This window comes from Cervus canadensis, chromosome 24 (assembly GCF_019320065.1).
Source record: "Cervus canadensis isolate Bull #8, Minnesota chromosome 24, ASM1932006v1, whole genome shotgun sequence".
Classification (NCBI taxonomy): Eukaryota; Metazoa; Chordata; class Mammalia; order Artiodactyla; family Cervidae; genus Cervus; species Cervus canadensis.
Window position 1 is genome coordinate 42382049 of NC_057409.1, and position 19209 is coordinate 42401257.

General features: G+C 37.3%; 1 protein-coding gene across 5 annotated transcripts in view; it reads left to right on the forward strand.

The window, feature by feature from the left end:
* Nucleotides 1-19209, forward strand: part of RAPH1 (Ras association (RalGDS/AF-6) and pleckstrin homology domains 1) — a 99488-nt gene that overhangs the window by 34216 nt on the left and 46063 nt on the right. For all 5 annotated transcript variants that reach the window (XM_043445060.1, XM_043445057.1, XM_043445058.1 and 2 more), the window contains exons 2-4: nucleotides 4956-5075; nucleotides 9150-9255; nucleotides 10039-10544. In XM_043445060.1, coding sequence (XP_043300995.1) covers nucleotides 4956-5075; nucleotides 9150-9255; nucleotides 10039-10544 — 732 coding nt within the window. The remainder of the gene's footprint in view (nucleotides 1-4955; nucleotides 5076-9149; nucleotides 9256-10038; nucleotides 10545-19209) is intronic.

Genomic DNA, 19209 nt, shown 5'->3' on the forward strand with positions numbered 1-19209 from the left:
TATTGAAACCTAACTGGACATAAAGAACTGAAATTCTAAATAATTCTGAGAAGAAACTTGGAACTTGCTTCTTCCATGGAGGAGGAGTAATTGGGTTGTGTTACGTTACTTAGGAGATTCTGATGCTGCTTAGCTTCTTTATGGTCTTCGGGAGTACTTACTTAGATTGTTCTGCCTTTAACCAAATTGTGGTCATGCAAAACTGCATTACTTTTGTCTGGGAAGTCCTCCCAGTAGTTATGACACACTCTTGCAGTTCTCAGTCTTTTGTGGGTATAAGCAAAGCCCTGGGGGAATTGTTAAAAATGTTCCACTCTTGGAAATTACTAGTCAGTAGACCTTTGGCAGGCCATTTAAAAGCTGACTTTAAGAAGAAGCACCCTAGGTAATTTTCATGCAGGGCATCAGCAGACCACAACTGGAAAAACATCGCTGTGTGGCATCAAGTCCAAACTCTGATATGGCTTATAATGTTGCCCCGCCTGCTCTCCAGCCCCATTTTCCATGGGTCTACAGCACACATCCTATGCTCCAGAAATGCTAAGCCGTTTAGAATTTAAAGATAAATTAGATAGAAGTTAGTCTTGAGAGAAAGTACAACTTATACAAGTCACATACTTGGAGTGGCAAGAAAAATACATGGTATGTAGCCAGGGTGCCACTCCCAAGTATGTGACTGGTGTAAGTTGTACTTCTATCAAGACTAATTCCTATCTAATTTCTCTTTAAACTCTAAATTTCTCTCTAAATTGTCTCTAAACTTCTCTCTAATGTCCAGAGTGGCCTTCTAATGGTCTTCCCCTTTTCTAATAACTCTTATACAGGTACTGTGTTCTCTGACTACTGTTTCTCCCCTTTCCCCCTTCATGTCTGTGTTTAGTTCTTCCCACTTGCCTTCTGGAGGGAGAAAAAAAAAAATAGGCTTGGCTTTCAAGGTCCTGTATGACCTGGTCCTTCCTTAGTCCTTGACTTTTAAATCTCAGGACTCTTCCCCCTTGTTTTATTTGATGGTCTCACGAAAACAGACCTTCTTCTTTGCTCTTTATAATTTGCCCTACCTGGAATATGTTTATTCAAATCCTTAAGCTCTATTCTAAGCCCACCTTCTTGATAAAGATCATCATTCCATCTTGCAGTGAGGAAATCGAATAGTAAACTAAAATGTCTTCCAAGAGTAAGGTTAATAGGGAAATTATGCTTGAATAATTAACTTCATGGAAAACTTGGTGGGAATAACATAATATTGTTCATACTAAAGCATACTAAATGGATAGATTCATTATGTTTAGTGGAGCCTTACTATGTGTATTACACATTTTAACCTTTAGTAATGGAAGCACAGTTATTCACTGTTATCTGTGAAATGAAAGCAACTTAGCATATAAACTATGATGGATCATTCCCCCTTATTCCTGTTTTTACTTCATGAATAAAATAAACTAGTTTAAAATATAGTTAAATTATTATTAGCTTTAACCTGTTATTTTCTGTAACAGACATATGGTTTTGAAATAATACTCAGGCTAACTAAACTTTCTAATGCCTGAGTCCTAATTTCCTAATTTTTTTGCCAGTTGGATGTTTGCCAGGCATCTCTCAGTCTGTCTTCAAAACAGAATCCACACCTTTCCTTCCCTCAACCTGCTCCAAGGAACGCCGGCGGGCAGGACAGTGATGCTGGAGGAGAGAGGAGGAAGAGCGGTCAGTGAGGTCCCCGAAGGCCAGGACCGCTCGGGGCCTTCTGGGCTTGTAGCAGCTTGAGTTGTGTTCTGTGTGTAGTACGTCTGCGCTTTGGAAGAGTAACCCTTTTCCTTTGTGACTGGGTACATTTGTTCTTTAAGGACATAGTTTCCATCAGATGTAATGGAGCAGGGAATTTGAGTGAAACTTTAATGTTCCTCCTAAAGTACCTAATTTAATAGAGTAATAGTATTTGTTCTAGTATGTATTATAGTTTCCTTGGGCCTATTTCCACATCATTAAGGAAAAACATCACATTAGAAGCTATCCATTTAAATCCTAATCATTTTTAAAACAAAATTTATGAGTTCTCTTTGCTTTTTTTTTTTTTAATTTCCCTTTTTCTTTGGAGGGAGAGTTGAATGTTGTATAATTTAATTTGCATTTTCTTTTCTCATCATTTCTAGTGGGGGCATCATGTTGGGAAAATTCAGGTTTGGAATTGTGATTTATTTGGAGACAGGATTGATACATCACAAAGAATGAATCGCCTTACCAGATTTGCTGACTTTGGACAGTGCAGAGCCTGTAAACTTTCTGGGGGCTCCTGATTGGGTGTGTATAGTAAACAGAAACAATTCCATCTTGGGGATAGAAGAATAAAGATTAACATCACCTTCCAGTGAATGGAGAGTGCTGTTTTAGAGTATAGATCCTTTAAGAAATGCAGTAGGACCTAAATTTTTATGGAGAAGTCTCTGAATAAAATGTAAAGTTCATTTAGATAAAATAACCCATGTGGTGACAGAAATTCAAGAAAAGGACAAAATTGGCAAAAGTTACATAAATGGTAAAAGTCTAATTGTTATTTCAAATTTTTCATTTATTTCATGACTCTGACTTGTTCCTTAAGTCATATGTTCCTTGAGTCAATAGTTGTCTAGATAAAAACAAAACTATTAAAATATTTAAAGAAAAATTTTAAAATCCAAGTAATTACTGGGTTTGAATAATAAGAAAAAACTCACAAACACACCAAACTTTGGTGTGAAGTCTGTAATTCTGTTTGGATCCATGATAATTTAAAATACTCATATTCATTTTGAACTGTTTTGTGTTTGCACCATAAAATTATATTCCTGATGTTTTATTTTTCCAGTGTAGTATCTTCCTTTTGGACATTTGCAGTGTGTGCTCAGAGGGAAGTGCAAGCATAAGTATTATATTAAAGCAGAATTCCTCCTAGAATATCTTTGCTTCTGGGTTATTCCAGTGTGTTTAGGTTTGACGATTAGGGAGGAAAAGGAAGTTGACTGTTACATTTCCAGTTCTGTTGCTTGTTGGCCCTCATAAGGAAAACCGAGTATTACTGCTCTTTGCTGTTCTCAAACTAGCATTATTTGAATAATTAAGCCAGCCTGATCAGATGAGCTTTTTCTTTGTACTTTTTTGTTTTTCATAAGTAGCTAACTTAATGAAATATAATAACAGGTTTCTATTGAGATTGATCTGTAAATAATTCAACACTAAATAAAAACCTTAGAAATAGTATTAATACAAGTGAACTATAAAAACCAAATATCTTTAAGAGCCACAAGTATGCATTTGAAAATTAGTTGATTCATTTTCCATTTGTCAAGGTAGAATGCCCTGAAATATACATTGTTACAGTAGTGAAATTAAGAAATGAGAATTTCTTAATTAGTTAAGTGGGATATCTGATTTTCAACCTCATTAGAGCTAATCAGTTTTGATTTTGCAACAGTATTTGCTTGACCATTTCTATAAAATTTTATATAATAAAATCAGGTTTAAAGTTTAACTTCATGGCACCTAATCAGATAGTTAAATTCCTTATGTATCTCATAACTACATATAAGGATCACAGAGGTAATTTTGTTGATTGATGCTTTGGAAGTATAAGATGTATACAAATTCTTATTCTAGATTAAGGATATCTTTACTCTGAAAAATTGTTCAAGGTAGCTGACAGGTTGTATTCTGAATATTGCCCAGAACCACTGGAACAAAATGTGTGTCTTCGTAAATGTGAGTCAAGAGTATGGCATGTACAATGAAGATATTCATTATGCCCCTAGGAAAGTTAATAGGTATTACTCCAAATAGAAGGAAAAGATACTGTGGTCAAGTAAATTTGGGATATGTTGATTTAAGCAAAGCTTAAGTGTTACTGAAGATTTCTTAGAGCCTTTAATAATGAAATATTTTATATTAATCAGATTAATCTTACTTAAAGAACTAAGTATCTGGTCAGTCATTGATCTTACTTGTTTTATATAACTTTTCCTCCCTTCACAAAATAGAAATTTCCTCCCTTCACAAAATATGCAAATTCCACATCAGATACCATTTTATTAATGGGAAAAAAGAAAATATCTCTTCTTTCAGGGGACTTAAACATGAAAAGTCACCACATGTAAGAAATTTTGTATATGAATTTAATGTTTTCAATTCTAGCTTTCTGAAGTTTTCTATTTGAGTTTTAGTTCCTTGAATTTTTCAGGGACTGATAGGTAAGTAAGTAAAAGACAAATGGTTAGAAAGGAAGGATAAGATAGAAGGAAGAACAAATTCAACAAACTGAACTATTAATAGATTCAAGATTTTGCATTGTCTTTTCTCTGAAATGCTTTTTGGATGAGATATATACTTATTTGAATGGATTTTTACAGAATAAGTAAGATAATAACTTATTAAAGTCTTATTTCTGTGCTATTTGGTGTGTTGCAGGATCTCTTAGTGGAGAGAACTGTACTCCTATAATATCCTCCGATTAATGGGAGTGGTTTATGATTTAAAAATCATTACTTCTGATTCAGTTCAGTCGCTTAGTCGTGTCCAACTCTTTGCGACCCCATGAACTGCAACACGCCAGGCCTTCCTGAACATCACCAACTCCTGGAGTCCACCCACACCCATGTCCATTGAGTCGGTGATGCCATCCAACCATCTCATCCTCTGTCATCCCCTTCTCCTCCTGCCCTCAATCTGTCCCAGCATCAGGGTCTTTTCAAATGAGTCAGCTCTTCGCATCAGGTAGCCAAAGTATTATCTGATAATTTGTTTTCCTAAAAATTTGAGACTTAATCACTCATTTCTATTCACTTGTCAACCTTATCTCCATTTATGACTTCCAGTTTCCTTTTATAATATAGTCTTTGGTTTTCAAGGTTTGAATATATATCAGAACATAAACTGCATGATTTTTCAAGTTTATCGTATAATTGTTCATTGTACACATATCTGTATTTCAGATGGAGCAGCTGTCGGATGAAGAAATTGACCATGGTGCTGAAGAAGACAGTGACAAGGAAGATCAGGACCTAGACAAAATGTTTGGGGCCTGGCTGGGGGAGCTAGACAAACTCACTCAGGTTAGAAACAGTGCTTGAAAAACTGGTTGAGAATTTTAAGTCATCACTGTGTGTTCAGATTTTACTGTGTAGATCTCAGGATATGAACATAGGTTATGTTTTAAAATACTGCTATAAAGAGAAAATGTCTAAAACATTAACAAGTAAATGAATAGTAACTCTAGGAACACAAGATTCTCTCTTCTGTGGTTATTTTAAGGAGTTTTGTGTTGTTTTTTTTTTAATGCTTTTGACAGAAGTTCTGTGTATCTAGAGGGATTTCTAAAATCTGTTTTATAAATTGAATTGCTGGCTAAAAAGCTTTAAAGCCTAAAATGTAAAAATCTAAATTTTAGCAAATCCTATTTAGTAACTTAGTGGATATGAACACATTTTACAGTATAAATGGTATTGTCACATGCAGATATTTTCTATTACATGATCCCAGAATACTGACAAAGTTTCATCCCTGGCTGCATTTTAAAACAGTGGCAAAGTTTTTTCATTTTCTTTTATTGGATCTTTGTTTTTGTTTTTTAAAGAATTATTTTGTCCTCTAAACAGGGTCGCTTTTTAGAATAAAAGCATATACTATTACTACCCTGGTTAATACATTATATTCAATATATATGAAGATAGTTAAGTTTGTTAAAACAACTTTAACTTTATGGCGGGTTTCCCAGGTGGCTCAGTGGTAGAGAATCCATCTGACAATGCAGGATGCACAGGAGATGCGGCAGGAGATGTGGGTTTGATCTCTGAGTCGGGAAGATCCCTGGAGTGAAAAATGGCAGCCTGCTCCAGTACTCTTGCCTGGAAAACCCCACGGACAGAGGAGCCTGGCAGGCTGTAGTCCACAGGGTCACAAAGTCAGCATGAATGAGCATGCACACGACTTTACAACAGTAAAAACGTTAGAACAAGACTTATTTCATTCACCGTTAACTGACATCTCTGGGAAGAACTTTTGTTTAAATTACTTAAGTACGAAATTCGTTAACCAGTAGAAGAGTAGATGGTAAGGTGGAAACTTAAAGTACTAGTTTGTTTCTGTATCTCTTTCCATATCATTCTGGAATTGAAACCGAGAAACTGTTCATGTAATTCTTACTAGATCATTTTGAAAAGCAGACATGTTTGTGACCATAACCTGTTAATGATGAGTTTTGAGAAGAACACTTTCACTCTTACTAGGGCTGCGCTGGTAGCTCAGCTGGTAAAGAATCCTCCTGCAATGCAGGACATCCCAGTTCGATTCCTGGGTCAGGAAGATCCCCTGGAGAAGGGATAGGTCACCCACTCCAGTATTCTTGGGCTTCCCTGGTGGCTCACATGGTAAGAGAATCCGCCTGCAATACTGGAGACCTGGGTTCGATCCCTGTGTCGGGAAGATCCCCCAGAGGAGGACATGGCCACCCACTCCAGTGTTCTTGCCTGGAGAAGCCCCATGGACAGAGGGGCCTGGCGGGCTACAGTCCATGGGGTTGCAAAGAGTCGGACACAGCTGACGACTAAGCACAACCAGCACAGCATGGGATTTCATAAGGTCATTCTCTTCATCTCCAATCAGGAGAAATCGCAACGTTGGTGCTGATAAAGCTCTTTTCTTATGTAGTTACCAAACCATTTTAGTTTAATTCTTAATTTTTCCTTAAAAAGAAGTGATTTTGGCTTAGAGATGATGACTAGGCTCTGCAGTTCTGTGCTGAGGAAGTAAAGTAGAGGAAATAGCAAATAATAATGAAAGAAGAAAGTATGTGAGAGCCAGCTGTCGTGTGTGGGGTTTCCATTTTTTTTTGTTTGTTTTTGGCTATGCTGCACAACTGGCAGGATCTCAGTTCCCTGACCAGGGGTTGAACCTGGGCCACAGCAGTGAAAGCCTGGAATCCTAACACTAGGCACCCAGGGAGCTCCCAGGGGTTTCCTTGACTGTGTGTTTTATTGTCCATCCTTGGGGAGAGGCCAAAAAAGAGGAAAGACAGGCAGGTATAAGCCTAGACACTCTAGGTGGAGTAGACTTGATGCTACTCCACTGTAGGTAACATTTCTACTGAATACAGGAAAATCTTATGTATATTTGTATAAACCTTCTGTATATTTTAAATTCCCTTACATACACATGTAAGAGCCATTCATCAAAAAAGTTGGGTACTAAATTAATGCTTTGACCTTCCTTTTTTATGTATGAAGCTGTCTTACAGAGAAAACAGGGTAAAACTGTTGGAGAATACCGCTCACTGCTGTGCGGGCGTGCTAAGTCACTCAGTCCTGTCCGACTCTTTGCAACCCCATGAACTTTAGCCTGCCAGGCTCCTCTGTCCATGGAATTCTCCAGGAAGAATACTTGAGTGGGTTGCCATTTCCTCCTCCAGGGTATCTTCCTGACCCAGGGATCGAACCTGTGTCTCTTACATCTCCTACATTGTCTTTGTCAGGCAGGTTCTTTACCACTAGTGCCACCTGGGAAGCCCCGTCCCTCACTGCTAGTAAGTTACTTTTTAACACTTGCGAAATTTTCAAACAATATTTTACTAAGTTAGTGGCTAAAACTTCAGAATTGATTATTTTAGTTCGCCACAGTCATCCATGCACCTGTATCATACAATGTTAATTAATGGATTTTCAACTTTATATTAAATCATTTTTAAATTTCTAGTGGTTGTTGAATCTTCTGAAATTGTTTGTAAAATTTTGCATGTATTTGCATTTTTCTGCAAGAAGTTGCATGGCTTTTATCACATTCTCAATGACATCCACTCCCAACCCAATTCCACCACCACCACCCCACCACCACCAAAAAAAATAAAAAAGGTTAAAAAAACCCACTCCACTAGAGTACCCATTTCTTGGCATCAAGGAATATTTCCTATCATTTCCCTTTCTGCTCCAGCTCCATGGACACAGCAGATAATTATAATAAGTATTTGTTTATTTGAACTGATAAATAGATTGATTTTTAATATGTCCTAAATTATCCTCAGATTTTACTGAAAACATTATCTACCTATCAGTCTTCATTTCCACTGAGAGAAGGAGAATTAGGCCTTAACTTGTAGTGGAAAAATTAGGTTTGAGGTTAAAGAAGAATTTCCTAGCTATTTCATTAAACTTTGAAAGAAAGCACTGAACAGTTGTGGATCTCCTTCAGATGATAGCTTTAAAATCTGGATAGACACTATCTAAATGGATTCAGTTAAAACAAATGAATAAAAAAGATAGCACTCTATCTAATTCTGTGATTCTACAAAAAGATTGTTCAACATTCTTTTTTCTTTGAAATCTGATAATTAGAGAAATTAAAAATTTGAAAGACTAATCCTGATATTTGCATATTTAGTTAAAAAGACACTAAATAACTACTGACCCTTTCCCTGAATTTCTTTGTTGTAACCACCTTATTTTCCTTATTGTAGAAAGGTTAGAGAGGGAAAAAAAGGGTCATTTAAAGAGGTGGTGAGTTAACTTACATAACACCCTACCCTAAAGTGCAGAATATAATTGTAGACTTAGGACAGGCAGTATAGCTGGGTTGTAGTTTACACTCACCTTGATAGAACATGAAAAGAACAGGATATTCCATCATTGTTTAAAGTTATAGCCACTTTCTGTTAAGATCGTGGCTCTCATAATTTTGAGTCCAGAATTGTGCCTTATCTTCGGGGTGTTTCATTCTAAGAATGAGGCTAAGTTGTACCAAAAACAAATTCCTTTGAGGAAAGAGATAACAAAATTCTCTACATTATTCCCTTTTATTTCTTATCCTCACATCCCATATTCATGTACCTACCTTATTGTATAGTGAATTTATGTAAAATGAGCTCAGCCACTATACTCGTTGTGTTTGGGAAGATATTTACTCTGAACTATGACTGTGTCAAGTGCCTTAAGTAAGCATATATCTAAAAATGGAAAAAACTATAACCAAAATGATGTGAAAACCAGTTATGCTTTTCCTCAAGGCTAATACTTAGAAGAACTTTGATTTTATTAACTATTTTATGACAGTTCACTTAATCATAGAATAAACTTTATTCATCTTTTATTATAATTGAGACCTGAATTTAATATGACTCATTAAACTTTCTTTTTAAAAAGAGTTTGGATTCTGACAAGCCCACGGAACCAGTAAAAAGATCTCCTCTTCGCCAGGAGACAAACATGGCCAATTTTTCTTATCGCTTCTCCATATACAACTTGAATGGTAAGATGTAATTGAAAATGAAATATAAAATATGTTAAGTTATATAATATGGAAATAATACAGCAACAATTCCAAATAGCTCAATATAAAAACTATATATGCATAACAACTGAGTCAAATATTTCTTGATTTGTGCATTTTATTACTAATTCAGATAATCAGAGAAAAAACTAACTGGAATATAACTAAAATAGTTTCCTAGTTATTAGTAATTGGCAAAGTATATCCTCACATGGAATCCTACAACAAACTTAATTGTGTTATTATATTTGTAGTGGGATAAAGTCCAGTGAAATTACTTGTTATTAATTAAAAGATCAGCCCTTCTGGCCTTTATTTAATGAACTATACCTAGTGGAGCTGACATTTCAATCTGTGATTTTTTTAGGTCTTAACATTTTTCTTTTTATGCCCTCTGATCTTTAGGTATTAACAGCTCTACCAGGGCTATGGTCATGTTGACACTTAGAGCCTCTGGTGAAAAATTGCATGAGGGATGTGGTTAATAGAACAGTACAAAACTTTTCTATTTTTTTTATCTTTCAACTCATAATTTTATTCTCTTTTGATTACCACAGATCTTAAAAGATGGGCTCTTTGCTTGTGAAATTTTCTCTTGGAGTTTAAAATGGACAAAAAACTGTTAGAACTGTGGTATTTGATAGGCTTTATGCCCAAATGGGTGATTTTTTTTTTTTTTTTTTGCTTTTCCTCTTGCATTCATTGACTGATTTATAGTAGAATGTGTAAATTCTAATTCATTGTGTTCTGGAAACATTGCAGAAGCTCTGAATCAGGGAGAAACTGTGGATCTGGATGCCCTAATGGCCGATCTTTGCTCAATAGAGCAGGAACTCAGCAGTATCGGTGCTGGAAATACCAAGCGTCAAGTCGCAGAAACAAAGGCCTCTCAGAAACTACCCGCTAGCCGACATACATCAAAACATGGCACCTTGAAAGGACTGTCTTCTTCATCCAACAGGATAACTAAACCATCTCATGCCAACTACTCCCTGGATGACATCACCGCACAGTTAGAACAGGCCTCCTTGAGCATGGATGAGGCTGCCCAGCAGTCTGTACCAGAAGATACTAAACCCTTAGTAACTAGCCAGCACAGGAGAACAGCGTCGGCGGGCACAGTGAGCGATGCTGAAGTGCGCTCCATTAGTAACTCCTCTCGTTCAAGCATCACTTCTGCAACCTCCAGCATGGACTCTTTGGATATTGATAAAGTAGCACGCCCTCAAGAACTGGATTTGACACATCAGGGGCAGCCAATTACTGAGGTAAGTGGATGAAACTTTCTTCCCTATCACTTCAGTATTAAGGAGGCAATGGTATTTTTTCAATCCTGTTCTAATAAATTTTCTCGTTTTTTTCCTACACTTAAAATTTATCAGAAATACCTCTGAGCTAAGTTTTAAAATCAGACTATAGAAAGAATGTATTACCAGATACAGCAGTGTCACAAAGATGATTAAGGAAAAATTTAGTTTCTTTGGTTTTAGTCTTACGACTATTTGAAGTCCTTATATTAATGTCAGTTGTATCATATGATTAAAAAGCTTGAAATGTGATTTATATTTTATATTTTACTAAGTTATAATAGCTATTAAGCTGATAATTGCTTTTTAATATGTTTATTATAAAATGGCCACTTGAAAAAATGGTTCATATCCCCATTATAGTTCTCCTAGATTATAAGTTCTCAGCGTTTACTCCATTTTAGTAGCAAAGAGTTGATGTAGTGTGGTGGAAAGAACCACTGGACTTGGAATCAGAAAACTTGGTTCCAAGTGTCTCACTACCCACTGGGTCCTAAATAAGTTATTCAGTCTTTGTGAATCTCAGTTTCTCATAAGTAAAGTCAAACTAATAGTACATAGTCTGCCTTCTACATACTGTGGTTCAGAGTGTCAAAAGTGATATAATAGACATGAACAGATTTTAAAAGATGAAGTTTTTCTGATATGATGGAGGTGAAGATAAGGAATGGATTTGGGATGAAATAAGTTTAGCAAAAGCTGAGCTTGATGAAGGAGAATTTTTAAAATTGAGTTTTGTTCATCAAGGAGAAAGCTATTTTGTTATAAGGTAGCAGCAAGAAAAAAGAAAACGGATGGGGCAGAATAAAACCAGCCTTCTGTTCAGTTTATACCTACAGTGCTCTTCTAATAGAGTAAAATAATTTATATTAATCAGTACTAAGTTAAAATCTTACAAAACATTGTTTAAGGACTTGCAGAGAATTCAAAGTTTGTATCTGTTACATTGGTTTCATTTAGTTGGTCAATTTCTATCGGTCAGTAACTCTTGGTACCCACTCATGTACCTGGCTTCACTCTGGGCATTATAGAGCACAAAAGAAGCATGAATCATGGTAATTTAAAGATAAATTTGAGTTTTGTTGCTTGTAAAGGAAGTTAGCAAGTTATATCAAAGAATAAACTTTTGTTTATTTAATGAAACTTTCCTAAATGGTTTGTATTCTGTAGAAAACTGCTTTCTCCATTGTGAAACCTGGGCATTATCTTTAGCACCAGCTCCTTAGCATGTATCACTTACATCTTTTAGACTTACCTGTTGGGATATGAGTAATATTTTATTAGAGATATGCTTTCTTGTTTATTCTGTGTTTTGTATGTACTTTCTTTTCAATTATATTATTTTGAGTTGGGTCAAGAGGCATGAGGACAGGTTATGCACTAATTAAGAATCTTGGTGTATGTGTTTGCATCTGTAAGATACATTTATTATAAAAGTTCCCTCAGAAAAAGCACACTCATTATAAGTAACAGTTGAAGAGCAAATAAAATAAAAAGTGAAGTCTCCTAGCAAACACTTCACATGGTATCTAGTGACATCCATGGGCAAGGATGCCAGTGTACAATGATATAATATTTTAAGATAAGACCTTAATGTAAAGTTTTGTGAGTAAGCCAGGAAAAAACAAGGAAAGGAGGTAAAGTCTTTTCCATCAGCCTGTTTTTTTGCCTTGCCAAGATGGGTAGTAAAGTGGTTTAACAAATCTGGAACTTGTTTCAGTATACTTTTTTTTCGGATCTAGTCTGTTCTGATTCAAGCCAAGAAAACTGACGGAGGCTTACTAGATCCCAAACCTGTGTATTAAATTGCCACCAGACTCAAATACAGTTTTTAAAAAAATACTTTAGTTTTGCATGCATGAAGTTAAAGAGTCATAAAGTTGTAAAGAGACTTGTTACCAAGAAAAAAAGAAAACTCTGCTACACATGCTACATGCATGCTGTATTCTGCTCCCAGGGATAAGTGCTTTCTACTCTTTTAGCTGATTCTTAGTGTATTTACCTATCATTAAATCTACAGTTATGTTGCTGTAGTTTGATTTTTTTTTTTTTCCCTTCAGTTGTTTGTGTTACTTACTGACTTCTCACTCCGGAAAATGAGGATATAGCTAATTAGGACATAGCGCTCCGTAGACAGTTCCTCTCTTTTCTCCCCTCTCCTCCCAATTTATTTTGGTTGGTAACTATTCAGTGTTTATATTATCATGACCTGTATACTTGCAGTTCACTACTAAACTGTATATACTTACATTACATTTCCTTTTGGGGACATTACATTTTGTTTTTCCTGGAATTAATTCTTTAAAATTTAAAATAATTTTTTGTATGTTTATTACTATTTCGACTCCAAACTTTCTCCCAGCTGATTGAATCTTTTACTTGGTTTGAATAAAATTGGTGTTTGTTAATTTCATCTTAAAATTCCTTTTTGTCTTTTGAAGTCTTTATTCTAGTATCATTCATTTTTTCTCTCAGGTGGATAAGCTTCTCCAGGGGAGATTCTTCCAGTCCCCTGCGTGGAAGGCGTGTACTTTGTTGTCAGGGCTTTACAGCCCATTGGGAAAGAAGGCATGGGATATGGAATGGTCCTCCACACGACCTTCCATTTAATCGTTCTAGGTCAGGGTTTCTCACCCATCCTCACTATTGGCGTTCTGGGCCAGATAATTCCTTGCTGTGGGGAGCTGTCCTGTGCGTTTGTAGAATGTTGAGCGGCGTCCCCGGCACCTCTCCGCCAGGTGTCAGAACTGCGTGTGCTGTGCTGTGCTTGGTCGCTCAGTTGTGTCCGACTCTTTGCAACCCCATGGACTGTAGCCTGCCCGGTCCCTTTGTCCATGGGGATTCTCCAGGCGAGAATACTGGAGTGGGTTGCCATGCCCTCCTCCAGGGGGTCTTCCCACTCCAGGATCAAACCCAGGTCTCCCGCATTGCAGGCAAATGGATGCTTTACCTTCTGAGCCACCAGGGAAGCCTGCCATAATAACTGCATACATCCCTCAAATTGTAAAGTCTCCAGACATTGGTACATATTCCCTGGAGGCAAAATTGCCCCCATTTGAGAATCACTGTGTTAAGTAGAAAGGTTTAACAATAGCAGATCTGAGCCTTTTTTTTTCCCATGGGAAATAACCTTGGATTTTCCTTTTCCTGGCATCCTTTTACTAAAAACTTGATTAATAAATATAGAATGTATCCAAGTAATATTGTTTATTGTAAACTGACCCTGATTGGTGATTGCATATGGGCCAGGGAGACTGAGTGAACTGTAGAAGCCTGTGAGAAGACACTGTACTTGGTCATGGTGTGCAGTAGGTGACTGTTCTAAGTGAGCACGAACATACGCCTCCAGCGACTCTGGAATCTCCACACACTGGCCGTCAAGATGCACGACTGCTTCCTGTGGAGTGTGAGATTTCCCCAGGCCAGGGTGATGTCTGTGCCTGTTCAGATGACCTCTTTCTCTTACAATGGTGGGTCCACTAAGGCCCCTGGTGGGTTGTGTAAATCCCTTCTGAAGATGGCATGTCGCATGCTAGCACATTGTCTTTCTGCAGAGCTAAGTGAACCCGGTGCCAAGCTGTGGTCTCTTGGTCCTATGAGTGAATATCAGTCTGAACCTGAGACCACTGCTGGTGGCAGGAAAGATCTGGGAATTAACTGCTTTCTTAAATATGCTCTCAGCCAGTCCTGCTTTTCGTCACACCTTCACTTCCTCTGCTTCTGCTTTGAGGTTACAGAATGTAAATTGGGGTGCTTCTCTGCTTTTCTCCAGTTTGGGCTTAGCATTCAGCTTTCCTGGGGCATGCTGAGTTGTGTACACTCAACCAGATGCTTCTAGCTTCTAGATTTTTGTCATGTCTTCTCATGAGTTTGTCTTTAACGCAGTAGCAACAACAAAATCCTTTTTCTTTGTTTCAGTGGGATTTATGGAAGGACTGGAACTGCCTCACTGGCCATTCACAGGCTCCTCCTGTCTACAGTCGCTTAACCTTGGGGTGCCCCAGGGTGCAGGCATCAGACTGCCTTTCTCTCTGTCTACTTCTCTGGCCATCTTATACACTGACAGCCCCCCAGTTTTAATCCCCATCTCTTTTATTTAAGGTACACTAACCCCCCTTCCATCCTAATCCCTCTAAAACAATGGTTCTCGACTAGAACCTATTTTGTCCCCCAGGAGACACTCAGAAATGTCTGGAGACATTTTTGATCGTCAGTGATAGAAGGGTGGTACTGATGTCTGGTAAGTAGAGGCCAGGGGTGATGCTAAAATCCTACAGTAGGACAGCCCCCACAGCAAAGATTATCTGACCCAAAATACCGTCAAGGCAGAGAAGCCATGTTCAAAAGTCAGTCAGCATCTCTCACTCACTGTCAGAAATACGGCAGTAACACCGTGTTGTTTGAAGCTGTCTGTTGACAGTTTCTGATAAAGATCAAGAAAGTACCAGCATTAACTCATCTTTAGATTCAAGGGAATACAGGTTTCTTTAGCCAGTGTGTCTCCCTGAACTCCAGGCTCACGCATCCTCTTTCTAATCAACACCTCTATTTGGTCATCGGAAAGGTAACTCAGATTTAACTGGTCTAAAACTGAAGTCCTGATCTTTTCTCCCAGACTTACTCCTCCCACAGTCTTCTCCATCTCAGTTAACGGCTATTATGTCCTTCCGGTTCATCAGCAAAACCCTTGGAATCTTTATCTCCTTCTCTTTTATTCCCCATCCTCCTTCCAATCCAGCAGCCAATTTTGTTGCCCTAACTTCAGAATATATCCAGACTTAATCACTTCCCACCACCTTCACTGCCATCAAGCCAACATAGTCTTGAGATGTATTAGCCTCACAACTAGTCTTCTGTGTTCACCGTTCCTTTAACAGTCTGTTATCCCCATGGCAGCCCTGAGTGGTCCTATTAAAGGTAAGTCAGATCTTGCCCCTTCTGTTTTCAAACCCAAAGGCTTTGTATCTTCCCTGTTTTCAAACCCAAATCCCTGCAGGGCCTTACCAGATCGGCTTTCTATGGCTTGCGCCTACCTTCCTTTCTTCCCTACCTCTCTTGCTTTATCAGCTCTTTGCCAGATGTCAGAGCCCACCTCAGAGCCCTTTTACCTGCCCCCCTGCCTGGATACACTTCCTCAGGTTCCCCTTTACTGCCTTCAGGAGTTTGCTTACATGTCACTTTCCCAGTGAGGCCTTCTGTGATCACCCTGTTTAAATGAATTCTTCTTCCTCTGTCCTGTGAGTACTTACCTGCCTTTTCTTAGAAAGCTTATTTGTTTATGGCTGCACGGGGTCCTCGTTGATGTGCTTGGCTGTTCTCTAGTTGCAGCACGCGGGGGCTACTCTCTGTTGTGATGCATGGGCTTCTCATTGCGGTGACGCAGAGCACAGGCTCTAGGCGCAGGGCTCAGGAGTTGTGATAGGAGGGCTTAACTGCCCCGTGGTGTGTGGGATCCTCCCAGACCAGGGACCCAATCTGTGTTCCCTGCCTCAGCAGGTGGATTTCCAGCCACTGGACCACGGGGAAGCCTGTTATCTCCCTTTTCTACTTTATTTTTCTGTTTATCACCATTAGAATACTATATATTTGACTTTATTTTACTCTAAAAGTTTTGCTTGTCTGTCTTCTCCACTTGAATGTAAGCTCCATGAGAAGAGGCATTTTCAAAAATTTTCTTTGATTCCTAATGTATCATTAGCACCTAGAACATTATTTGGCTCCTAAGAGAAGCAATCAGACATTTGAACAAGCATTTAAATATATGCACGTGTTCAATCCATCTTTGTCTAGAAGTTCTGTACTCTAAAATTATCAGCAGTTTTCTTTCAAGATGGACAGATGGAGTGCTTCAGGTGAAGTAGCATAGGAAAATCTGATAGTGAAACTTTTTTTTTAGACACCTCTAAGTTCTTAGAGGCAGTAATTATACCTGTTCTAAAGAAACCGAGGACAGAATAGTTACTCTCACTGAAGTCTAGTGACACTAATACCAGTTAGAAAAATCAGTTTGAGATTGGTACTATTGCATCTTGGGGATGTGGGTATTCAAACTGCCCATCTGAAAACAAAGTAATTTTATAGTTTTTCTTTCTGCCTCCTTGCTCTCTGAAGCCAACAGGGGTGGGCATAGTATAATTTCACATCAGGAAGAGGATGTCTTTTTCTCTTGCCTTTCTCTTTCTTGACTTTTGTTGAAATACTGTGCTTTCAGGTACTTCACATATGTTATTTCATTTAAGCCTCCAACTGTCCCTTTGGTAGAGACATTATTTCAGAGAGGGATTAAGTAGGTCAAATAACTGGGAAGTCTGTTTTTGAATTCCAAAACTATAACATTTGCCTCCCAGCTTTTATCATTATCTTAAAAATAAAGTGAAGCTGATCATCAAAAACTATTATTTCCTGAACGTTTGATTTAGTATAAAAATATGAGTTCATTCTATGGATAAACATAAAAATGAATTACAGAATAATTTTAGTATGCTTATGAAATCCATCAGTAGTGTTCATTTGCTGTTTTTAAATTTAGAATTCATTGTAGCTGAAGTAAATTCTAATAAAAACTCTTTATAGCAATGTGAAATAAATGTTGCAGTTGACTTACTGGTACTTTTATTCACATTAACAGATAAAACTATTTTTTAATAAGACAGCAGTTTGCAAATTTACATAGTAATTGCATGTTATAAATTTTATATAAAGTAGGGTTTACTGATAAAAGGTTAGTGCTACAGTATACCTGTATATTTATTTTCTGGTGGGATTTAAACTAACAATTCCTCTGAATTTGGAATCTTATACACAAACATATATATATATATATTTTTTTTTTACAAACATATATTTTTAAAATGAAAATGCTTTTAGAAACATTTACTGAAACTTATGGTAGATTCAAAAAGTTTTGTGAATCTTTAAGAATATTTGATGATGTATTATAAATATTTTGATAGGAAAAATTCCTAAATATCTGAGCTACTAAAGCTTTTCAATGTTGTGTTTTGTTTTTTTTTCCCCCTCATGTGTACAGGGTTTTTTGTGGTTTTTTTTTTAATGAAATCTCTATGGATACACCAGTATGTTAATAACTTGTGAGATGCACCATGGCATATGATAGCTTCAGTGTAATTCCTTTACTTCTTTCACTTTCCAGAACTCTTTCAAGAATAAATATGTGCAGAAATTTTGAGATATTGGAAAGAAAACAGCAGTTGTGTTTGTTGTAATATCAGGTGGCACTGGCATTAAGGTCCCAAGTTATTCTCAGAAAGCAACTTTTTGCTCTGAGATAATAGCTAGATGGGAGCTCAGGGCTTTCTGAAATTTTAAGAGGCCTGCATATCTGAAAGATTGGAGTTACTAGTTATTACAACTGCATTTCTCCTAAAATTCTAATGGCTATGTTGCTGCATCTCACTGAAATTTATCCACATGTACCAACTTGGTATTTTAATTCTCGATTTCACTGGCCTAGGAAGTTAATAGAAGGGATAGAGGTACAAACACACCACCCAGCCAGCACTGGCATATATGCCCTGATCCTTGTTTTGTGGATTACTTAGAAACCTGAAAGCGAAAAAACATTTTTATTTGGTTTGAAGTCTGTTTTGTTTTGTGTTGGGAGAGCTGGTAAAGAACCTTATACTGGCTATATAACAGTCGGTTAAATATCTAGGAAAGGAATAAAGAGAAGAGGAGGAGAAATAGAAAATAATATCAGCTACTGTGTTATTGTTTATTCTGTGCTGGGCATGGTGCTTTATATGTCTTAACACTGAATTTGTACAGAGCCTTGAGAATAGGTACCATTACCACTATTTTACAATGAAAGGAACTAAAGCAGAAAGTGACTAGGTAACTTTCCTGAGGATTTGAACCCAGGCAGTCTGGTTGTAGAGCTCTTATAGCATTACCTTGCTACTTCATCGTAAAATTGAAAGAGAATCTAGACAAGGCTAGACCAGCCAGGGCTTCTCAGATCCAAGCCTAGAGACAGAACTACACGGGCAGTATAAAAAAGGCAAAGAGATTTATGTAGTAACATCCCCATCTGGTGGTGTTTTAGTATATTCCTGAATATGTTGTTAAAATTTGACAACTATAAGCTAGCTGTAATCTAAATGAATTGAGGTTTAAATAAAATTCAAATGATGGCTGGTGGTTTCCCATTGTTCTAATAATAATAATGTTATTATTACTCCTTTAATTTTTATAGTAACATTTGGAGATAAAAGCTGTCATTACACCATTTTACACATGAGGAAACAGGTTAAGTAATAAGCCCAGAGTCATACTGCCAGGAAATGACTGAGCTGGGGCTTGAACCCAGGCGCTCTGGCCGCCCCATAAGGGTCTGGATTCTTAACCGTCATGCTATATTTATTTTTAATATTTGTGAAGAGCACATAACCTCAGTACAAAATGGATGTAGATCTGTTTTATTGAAACATTAATATGTGTTCACAAACCTCTACTTTCTTCCAGTTGTTATCTAAACTGTTAGCTACCAAAAGAAAATGTTGTATTTTGTAACCATGACTCTGGTAGAAAGTCATTCATTTCTTGATTATGGCTCATATTTCAGATCACTGCTTTTCTACACATCCTCCCGAACAAGATTCTGGCT